Consider the following 10,343-nt stretch of genomic DNA (forward strand, 5'->3'; position numbering starts at 1 on the left):
TCCTGTTCTCAGCACAGCTCCCTCCCCAGGACTCCTTGCAAATCGGATGGGGAGTAGGGATGTAATCGTGTAGTCAATTAACCAATAAGCAAAAGCTCATAGCTTAATTCTATAGACTACATGCATTTCTCCCCCTCCCCTCCACCACTAGATTTTTTAGCAGGCTGGTGAGCAGCTGCTCTCAGTCTTGGTTCGTGCCCGATCTGGGACCTATCCCTGCTGCAGTTCTGCTTTTAAAGTGTATTAGGGGCCAGGCAGGGAGGCAACTCAGCTCATTTCTGGCTCACGCTGGGTCTGGGAGCTCAGACCCCACCTCTCGGACAAGGGCTACTGTCACCCCGCGCTTCTGTCTTTGTTTCAGAGGCAGCAGAGTGGGGCAACAGGCAGCCGGACCGTGAGGGGAGCTAGTTTTTAAACTGGCACCCCTTGTGGACCAGCTTCCACCTGGCATCCCGTGCTGCTGCCCAACTGGAATCAGGCCTGGTCTTTACATCAGAGGGGTTAGAGGATGGAATTTAGCATCAAAGAAAGTTCTACCCTCCCTCCCCCCACCCCTGAAACCTGGGGGCAACACTTAGAAACCTGAGCTGTGATCACAGCATCCCAATAAAGCCAGCACAGTTGCTTTACCGAGGATGTCAGTGTGTGGAGTATACAGCATGGAAGTTTCAGGGAGATACACGCAGATAAACCATTAAACCCCCATCAACCAAAGGGGCCACACCGAGCACAGAAAAGCAGTTTAATGGATATTTCACTGGCCCCGTTCGTTGTTCCAGCAAAGGGGAAGGGGTTTGGGCTTGGGGACAGTGCATGCATGTGTGCTGCTGGAAGGGCCGAACCCAGCTCTGGTACCTGTGGGTGTGGAGCTATAGTGGTCTGAGTATTGAATTCATTTCCCCATCACACAGCAAAGGCCTATGGTGCCAACCAGTTTTTTCTGTCTTGATGGTGGCAGAGGTCATTGCAGGGGAGTCAGCAGCCTCTCTGCAGCAGCGGCACCCCCTTCAAGAGGGACAATGGACCTTGCTTCCCGGGGCTCCTAAGCGTTGCACGATGGCTGTTACAGGGAACTTGCTGACTCCACAGGCGTTTCTGCCGCGATAGAGACGGTAATAGCCCTGCCAAGTGGACACATGGTTAGGGACAGTTGGTACTGGAGACCTTTTCTCACCCAGGGCTGCTGTACACTGGGGCTATGTCTACACTGGCATGATTTTGCACAAGAACTCTCTTACAGAAGAGTTCTTGTGCAAAAACTCTTCCAGAAGAGAGCGTCTACACTGGCATGTGCTTTTGTGCAAGAGCATCCATGCCAGTGTAGACGCTCTCTTGCACAAGAAAGCTCTGATGGCCATTTTAACCATCGGGCTTTCTTGCGCAAGAAATGCATGTTGCCTGTCTACACTGGCCTCTTGCACAAGAACAGTTGAGCAAGAGGGCTTATTCCTGAGTGGGAGCATCATAGTTCTTGCGCAAGAAGCCCTGATTTCATACATTAGAACGTCAGTGTTCTTGCACAAGAACTTGTGGCCAGTGTAGACAGGCAGCAAGTTTTTGCGCAAAAGCGGCCACTTTTGCGAAAGATCGCGCCAATGTAGACACAGCCTGGGAACTTACATTGGCATACCTCTGTCTTAGGGCTGTAAAACCCCCCTCCCCCCAAGAGAGGTAGCACTGCTGACTTACTCCCCGAGGAGCTATAGGCCTCTTTGAAAATTCGAGTCCCAGGACAATGGACCCCATTGCCCCTCATTGGTGAGCCTACCTGCACCCTATTCAGAGGTGGCTGCATCTCTGCAGGATCCCACAGCATAGTCTTCAGATAAAACCAACCAACACACCCATGGATGATGCTGTCCTGTGGGCAGCCCCACACTCACCTTCTCTCCCCATCCTTCCCCCCAGGAGTTCTTGATGACCCAGTACAGCTTTTTGTTCTCTGCAATTAATTGGTGGGGAACAGAAAAGGGACATAAGTTGCTTTTGACAGCTGAGCCCCCTGCCCAGCCTCTCACCCAATACAAACCCACACACTACCCATCCCCTGCCCCGATTCACCCACTCACCAGCTCCGAATCCAACCACCAGAGCAACATGATCCCTATAGTCTGGGCTGCAGCTGATCACTGATGGCAGGGAGATACCCTCTTGATAATGCTGCAGAGGTACAAAAATGAGGGGAAGGTGAGTCAGGAAGGGAGGGGGAGCTTAGTGTGCAGGTCACTGGGATGGGGTGCGTAGCCAGAGGGCTTCCCCCCATTGCTGCAATTGGGGGGCACATACCTTCATGGCAGCTGAGTTCAGGGTAACTGTGATTGGGCCCTGAGATGCGACATGTGCAGCTATTTCTAGAATAGGAAATCCAAATGAACTAGGTGGGGAGGAGACCCCAGGAACAAACACCCCAGACCCAGGCATGGCCCTACCAGGCTGCTGCTGTACCCACAGGCTGGCTACACTGCCCCTTGTCCTGCCCTGTGTCCTTTGGGCCCCCAACATCCCTCACCTTCCCCCTCTTCTACTCAGAGCTCCCCCAGGGAAAGCACAAAACTAACCAGCTCCACATCACTCCATGAACGGCTGCCTGGAAACTGACCAGGTCTTGATCAGTTCTGGCCCTGCCCCCTCCCACCAGCCCTCTTTGTCACCCCCCCCCCATCCTGTTCTACTGCCCCTCACTCCCTTTGCCCCACCGCTCCACCCAAAATGGTCCAGTTCCCCCATCCCATATCCCCATTCCTCTCCTCCCAGGCCTCACCCTCCTCATCTCTAGGCAGCGTCAGGAAGCCCTGGATATAGGCACCACGATCATCACAGCTCTTGCATTTCTCCTCTCTCCCTGTGTAGGGGTAGTCATCCTCGCTGGTCAGACCTCCTGGAAGCAAGTGTATGTGAAAGGGATGGGATGGGCCCAGAGCCCCTTATTCCCTGCTCTACTCACCTCCCCTTCCAGACTCAGAGTCAATCTCCCCTCCCCCCACAGCCTGTCAGAGTGCATTCAGAGGAGGGACTAGGACTGAGAAGAGGACTCCTTCTGTGCACAGTACCAGGGAGACTGCATTGGGTCTGGGTCAGGGTCCTTGCAGCCTCTGACATGATGGGGGGGTTCCAATCTCAGTGGGTCTGTGCAGAGACCGGCACCTATCTGGGTCAGGATCTGGGCAGCACCAGTGCTGGGGGCTGCAGACTGGGCTGGGGGCTGTGCAGTGCTATGGGCCCCAATTTTGATTATGTTTGTGCAGCACCTGGCACACTGGGGAGGGGCTCCAGTCTGGGTTGGGGTGAGTCCCCAGGAACTAAAATATTGCAGCGAAACTGTTGTGGGAGTGCAATGGGGCCAGTCCTGGGGCATGCGGGCAGTTTGCAGGGTAAAGGACCCATGTCCCTCCAGTGCCTACGTACGTAAACAGAGCACCACATTGAAGGCATCCCACACGTAACCCCCTTTACACCCTGCTCCACACCAGCTGCAGTCCAACACCTCTGCAAAGGAAGCAGGGGGTGAGCACCAAGCCAGCTCCCACTCATCCCCGTCACACTCTGAAATCCTGCCCCTGCTGGGCAGCAGGTACTGACCATGATAGACCCCAGTGAGCACCTGGCTCATTTGGCAGGTGGGACTTCCCATTGTGGCTCCGGGGGGGTGATTTTCCCACCCCTGGATGGAAATACTTGTGGCACCTGCCATCCCCAGCTTTAACAGCTGGTGGAGGAGAGTACCTCAGGCAGGGATCAGTTGGAGGAGAGAGAAAACGTGTTCATCTTGACCTCTGGGGATAGAACAAGAAGCAATGGGCTTAAACTGCAGCAAGGGAGTTTTGGGTTGGACATTAGGAAAAACTTCCTAACTGTCAGGGTGGTTAAACACTGGAATAAATTGCCCAGGGAGGTTGTGGAATCTCCATCTCTGGAGATATTTAAGAGCTGGTTAGATAAATGTCTATCAGGGATGGTCTAGACAGTATTTGGTCCTGCCATGGCGGCAGGAGATTAGACTCGATGACCTCTCGGGTCCCCTCCAGTCCTAGTATTCTATGATAATACAGTGGGGAGAAGGGTTCCAAATCTACCAGGAGGCAAGTGACACCAGTGAGTGCCAATAGGGTGCAGATATATGAAACCCCATGTGGGGTCCCTTTCTACCCCACACTCCCAGGCATGTCAAAAGTTAAAAGCTTCCAGGGGCAGGAAGTGAAGAGAGTTCTTTACATGCACTCACACACATACCAGGATTCTGAGCTGGGAAGGATCTTCCAACATCCCCAGACACCCCCTCCTCTGCGCCCCATTCACCACAGCCTGTTGGGGGCTGCGCACAGCAGGGCAGCGCTGGCTGGGGTGTCCCATCCGGTTCCAGTCGAGGGGGCTTCCCATCCCCATGTCCCTACCTTGCACCGAGAGGTTCCGGGGCTGGTGGAAGTGGATGTTCCAGAGGGACTCGATGTTGGAGACGGCAGCAAATGCCCAGCATGAGCGACACTCCATTCCCTGCAGAGAGAGGGGAGGGGAGGCCCAGCATGGCACTAGGGGGTGCTGTGGAGCTCAAGGGGGAGCTCTTCCTGGCCTCAGCACTGATCCCAGTGCCCCAGCGGAGGCAGAGAGGCGCTGACTGGGGTTAGCAATGGGGGGAGGGGTTATTACTACCAAGCCACACCCGTCCTGTCACATTTAACTGATGATTTGTGGGCCCCGCTCCCAACTACCTGGTTCCTCACAGCAGTCACAGCCCCGGCCTTCCTCCAATTGCAGGATGTGGGCAGCTTCCCCCTCGGGAGCCGGGGGCCTGGGCCATGCTGGGGGGTGGGTGGCTTTGAAATATGCCATGGAACTCCTCATCTGGGGGGACAGAGGGAGATGGCACTGAGGGGTGCTGGAAGGGGAAGAGAGGGGTGCAAAGAGGTGGGAGGTAGAGGAAGAGGCACCATGGGGAGGAGAAGAGGGGGTACATAGGAAAGGTGCAGACTCATAAAGACTGGGAAGAGGGGGCAGAGTGGTGGGGACTGGGATGGGAGGAGTGCAGAGCTTTGAGGGTAGATGGAAGGTGCAGAGTTGGTGGTGGGGGAGGAGGGCAAATGGTGGGGAAGAGAAAGAGGGTTCATGGGAGGGGTGCCGAGTGATGGGGTGGGAATAGGGTCTAGGGGTGCCCAGCTGTGGGGGTAGGAGAAGTGGGTGCAGCATGGTGAGGGACATGAGGGGTACCAAGTGGTGTGGACAGAGAAGGGGGGTCACAGGACAGGTGCTGAGCTGTAGGAGTGGGAAGGGGTACACATCTGCAGGGCTGAGGGATGTGAGGAGTTGGGGGTCCCACCTGTCAAGTCACTGAAGAGGGTCACTCCATACTGCCCCGTGCCCAGCTCCGTCTCCTGCAGCTGCTGTGCCGCAAGCAGACTCTGCGTGAAGATCCCGAAGCGTCTCTGCTGTTCTGGAGGGGGAGGAGGTTCATGGGCTCTGGGGTGCAGGAGACCCCCTAGCTGGTGGCACTAAACATCCTGCCCCCCAGACCTACCATCAGGGGCAGGAATTTTCATTTTCCAGTGTCTCTTTCCACTGCTAGCGAGACCTGGGCAGCGGGGGAAGCGGGTATAATGGAAAGGGCAAGACAGCAGCAGAGGCCTCCAACCCCACCCCTGCCTGGGCCTGGCACACGTGTGGCCCGGGGAAAGCCTGGCTCAGAGGCGAGGAGAAAGGGATCGAGCTAGTCTGCTCACTTGGCCACAGCCCCTCTTTCCCCTGCTGCCACCCACGTTCTCCCACGTGAGCCCCCCAGGAAGAGTCCCCCATCCCCCCATCCATCACCTGCAGGGCTCCTGTAAGTCCTGTTGAATTGAATCATAAAATCCTTGAACATTCGGGTCACTTCAGCCTGAAATGGACAAACCGGTGAGGCAGTGTGGGAGTGAAGGGGCATCCCAGTAGCCAGTGTCCTGTTCCATTCCTCATGCTCAGTTCTCTCCTCCTAGCTCTGCTCATGCCCCAAATCCCCGCGTAGCCCCTATTTCCTGGGTCCCCATCCTACAGCTCTGCCAGTGCCCCTCAGGTCCTGAACCACAACCCCCTACCATCCAAGCCCTTGGCTGTGCGCTCCCACCCAGCTCTGCTCATGCCCCTCAGTCTCCCACCTCCACCGGCTATCCCTGCTTTGGGGTATGAGGTGGAGGAGCCCTCTGATGTGTGTGGGAACAGAGGGGTGGATGGGGGGAGTGTTGGTGTCTATGTGCTGTTTGGGCTCAGAGAGGCACATGGAGCATGGGGGAATGTGCAGCCGCTGGTGCATGAGGCACAGGCTGTCCTGCAGTGGGAATGGTTCCTGGACTCACCCCTTTTGGTGGTGCCGCCCAACTCCCATCCCTGGAGTATCCAACATGCACCAAAGTGCTGGGCTGAGCACAGTAGCCAGTGGCACTTGTTACAGACACTCTGGCTTTCTGGCCCCCTCCGCCCCCCCATCCCAAATTGCTCCCTCTGGGTTCACCCTCCATCCCTTACCTTGCTGAGTCCCGGGGGCAGGATGGAGCCAGCTGGAAGGGCACAGCCCCAGCTCCAGCCCCACAGCAGCAGGAGGCAGGGACTCCACACTCCAGGCCCCATGGCAGTAGCAGCTCAGTGCTAGCCCAGGCATGGGCAGGAGAGTGAGGGAAACTGTGGAGCTGAGGAGCAGTAGGTGTGAAATCCGGGGGCATGAGAAGAGAGATCTGAGGTGTGGGGGTTGGGTCTCAGACCTCCACGCAGCCTCAGACCTGCTGCTGGGCTCTCAAGGTCTGTGCCAGATGGACAGATTTGGAGACAATGGGGCATTGTTCTGTCAGTTCCCCTGGCTCATCTGCTCTACTGGTGGGGGCATTTAGCCCGGGGCACCATCCTCTGGTGCCCACCTTGCCCCCCCAGGTAATGGTGCCCCAGAATCCAAAGACCGTAGGAGCAACTGCCCCCTGTAGTGCAGACATCCTTGTAATGGGTCTGCCGGGCTGGGCTTGTAGATAAATCTATGTATTATATATATTACTTCATATGACTTGACATTGTGCCTCTCCATATAACCTTGTAGCTTTGTATTAATCCATATGACCTTGTAACTTTGTATTAGAACCTGAATCCATATAACCTTGTAACTTTGTATTAGAACCCTATATAGAAAACTTGTAGAAAACTGAATATATAGTTAAAATGGTAAAAATGTCTTTTGCTAGGAGTAGAATAAAATTTTTCCCCCACTCTCTTTCCCCCACTCTGTAATCAATTGCCCTATTGAATGAATGAGGTGTGAATGAGTAAGACTTGGGAGCCAAGCACCTCCAGACAGCTACACCAGTTGAAGAGGGGGTGGAAGCCAGACCCAAGGTGTCAAGTGGGCTGAAGAAATCCAATCCTTGGGGATTAGAAGCAGGCACCTTCTTTGGAAAACACCCTCTCTGCAGCACAAAGGGACGAATGGACACAGACCCAGAGTTTGAATCTGGGATATATCTGCATATGAGAGGGATGCTAGAAAAGTGAGGTGTCTTGCAGAGGACCCCGGGTTTCGTCTTGTCACCATTGGAGCATCGATCCGGATCCGCAGAAGCCCGGCTCCACCCTTCCCCCATCTAACTCACCAGGCCAGTGCAGTTAAGGGGAGCAACTCGTTGGTAACAACAGCAAGACGGAGTGTGCTTGTGTGTGTGTGAGTGCATGAGTGATAGATAGATAGATAGATAGATAGATAGATAGATAGATAGATAGATAGATAGATAGATATCATATGCATATGATAAGGGTTGATTATTCTATGTGTGATCAATAAATGTGGCATTATCCCCCTGAAAAAGATCCCGAGTACTTCTTTTAAGTACAACAGGCTTGCCGGGGCTCAGGCCTGTAGCTGAAATCCAAGCCCCACTGACTAGGACCAAATCTTCAAGGTAGTGAGAATGGCTGGGAGGTTCCAGAGCCTTGGGTTCTATTCTGAGAAGCAGGACTCCTGGGGCATGTCTACACTAGGGATGTTATAGTATAGTTGATTAACAGATAAGCAAAAGCTTATAGGTTAATGCTATAGCACTGGTTGCGGTGCGTATTTATGTTGTCCTGTTGAGTAGCTATGGAGTTGGTTATGTTGTGTAGCAGTCCTGCAGTAACCTCATCTCACCTAGAACCCACCTTACAGCCCCACCCCGTATCCTCTTTCACCTGGGGGCAGCACCGGCATGATACCCTCCCTCTTGCACCTCAGCAACCGCCTCCCCTCACATTGACCCCCCCTTCCCTGTACACCTCCCAGTGACCCCTTGCTTCCCCCTTTGTGCCCCCATCCTTTCCCTGCCCCACTCAGCCCTGCCCTCTTCCTGCAGGGTGGGGGAGCACTGCAGTGAGTGACACTCCCCTCTCATTGGCTACTGCTCCCCCACCCCATTTAACCAATCAGGTGACCCCATTTGTGTGTCTGCTGAGGTTGCGGATCTTCATTGAACTTTAGCTTGCAGTGCAGACATACCCTTCCAGATGCTGCTGATCCACCAGCAGGGCTGCTCCTGCAAATCATTGCCTGGGAACTCCACCGGATCCTTCCCCCAACGGCCAGTGAGGGGTCAGGACTCCTGGGCTCTATCCTGGCTCTGGAAGCAGAGTGGGGTCTAGTGTTTAGAACAGGGGGCTGGGAACCAGAACCACTAGCTTTACTCCTAGCTATGCCCCTTGCGTTCCTGAAGATCTTGGGAGGTGCAAGTGCACCGTCCTTATGTTCCCTCTATAGACCCCAGACAGAGTTCCACAACCCCCAAGGCTCCCTCCATATGGAGGCCAACCCCTCCGGTCACTGCTCCTCTCGCTATAGAGCTGCTGACCTCCTAGGCCCCACAATTCCTGAAGATCCCTCTGCAGAAACCAAAAGCACCAATCCCTGCTGACAATCCCTCTGTGCCCCCAGATCTCAGCTGATAGAAGTAGGTGCTGCACCCCAAGTCCTTCACTTTCACTAGTGCTGTAGGGAGGTGGGGGGCCCAGGCACCCCCAGGACCCAAAGCCTGTGGCCTGCCTTGATCCCTGCAGGGTCTTGGGCAGCACTGTCTGATCCCTGCAGGTCAGGGCCTATCATAGGGGTGGGCTATTACTAGCTAATCCCAGGGACAGGGGATAGAAATATCCAATAACAGCCTGCTCACTACAGGGTTTCAGGGGTGTTGAGTGGGACAGCACAGTCTTATCGGTGAGGGGGAGGCGGTGGACCTGGGACCAGTCTAATTGCAGGCCCAACTGTGGCCCAGTCCCACAGGAAAGTGCCTAGCTCCGGATGGTTGCTGGGGAGGGTCACTGGGTGACTGGAATTGGACTTGTTCTGTTTTGAGCAACAGAACGGCTCAAGATCACTTTCACAGTTGGGTCCGTTTCTGAGGGTGTAAGTTCAAAGGGGTTCATCAGGTCATCTAGTAAAGGTGTGAAAGAAGCAGATGTAACCAGGACAACCATGTAGACGTGATTCTCAGCAAGAGGGAGGAAGTGGTAGCAAACGCAGAAGTGGAATGTAATTTGGGTGAAAAATTATCAGGAAATGAGCAAGTTCACACCTCTGAGGAATGGAAGCACTGAGAGCAGCAGAATAAGGACACTTGCCTTCACCAAACTCAGAGAACTGGTAGGTAAGGTCACGTGCAAAGAAAATCTAAGGCAGGGGTGGGGAACCTAAGGCCTGGGGACCAGATGCATCCCCCAGATTGCCTGGATCCGACCCCTCAGGCTCAGGGCTCCCCTTAGCATTAGGGAGCCCACACTGGCGCTGCTGCCCCTCCACCACCCCGCTATGGGCCTAGAGCAGTGTTTCCCAAAAGGTGTTCTGCAGAACCCCAGGGGTTCCACAAAGTGAAAATAAGGGTTCTGTGACAAAATTCCATTACAACAACATTTTACGATTTAAAAAAAATAATATTTATACATTTATGAATTTTATTGAAAACAATTTTCATTTGTTTTAAAGTATGTGCAATTAAACTAAATGTTGATCTTGTGACCTTGTTTGGCATTATTATTCTTACTTATTTGTGCTCTCCTTTTTCAGCTCCATATATTAGACTATTAGGGGTTCCGCAAAATTCTTTCGAGTTTAAAATGGTTCCATGGCCAAATAAAATTGGGAAACACTGGCTTAGAGCACACAAAATCTACTAGCCATCCTAGACTGTGGTGTGCGAGGGGAATGTGAGGAGTGTCTTTCTGCTTCTCAGGCAGGGGCCATGTCAATGAGAGGTTTGTGGTTTTTTGGGGCCGAGGGGAAGGGGTTGGTTTGTGTGTTTTGCTTCTCACCTGTGTGTGGCCCCCGTCTGATTTTTCTGTGGGTCAGTAGCCCCTGACTCAAAAATGGTTTCCCACCC

General features: G+C 54.0%; 1 protein-coding gene across 1 annotated transcript; it reads right to left on the bottom strand.

Annotated features, from left to right (window-relative positions):
- Window positions 1–491: 491 nt before the first annotated feature.
- On the bottom strand, window positions 492–7,649 carry LOC102460213 (cathepsin W-like). Its single transcript, XM_075938988.1, is given in 11 exon segments — window positions 492–1,121; window positions 2,070–2,160; window positions 2,287–2,351; window positions 2,762–2,878; window positions 3,406–3,486; window positions 4,392–4,491; window positions 4,704–4,786; window positions 4,789–4,839; window positions 5,312–5,425; window positions 5,800–5,866; window positions 6,490–7,649. Coding segments are annotated over 11 exon segments (1,017 nt in total). The 5' UTR covers window positions 6,592–7,649; the 3' UTR covers window positions 492–975.
- Between the last annotated feature and the right edge of the window lie 2,694 nt (window positions 7,650–10,343).

The sequence above is a fragment of the Pelodiscus sinensis genome, chromosome 11 (assembly GCF_049634645.1).
Source record: "Pelodiscus sinensis isolate JC-2024 chromosome 11, ASM4963464v1, whole genome shotgun sequence".
Classification (NCBI taxonomy): Eukaryota; Metazoa; Chordata; order Testudines; family Trionychidae; genus Pelodiscus; species Pelodiscus sinensis.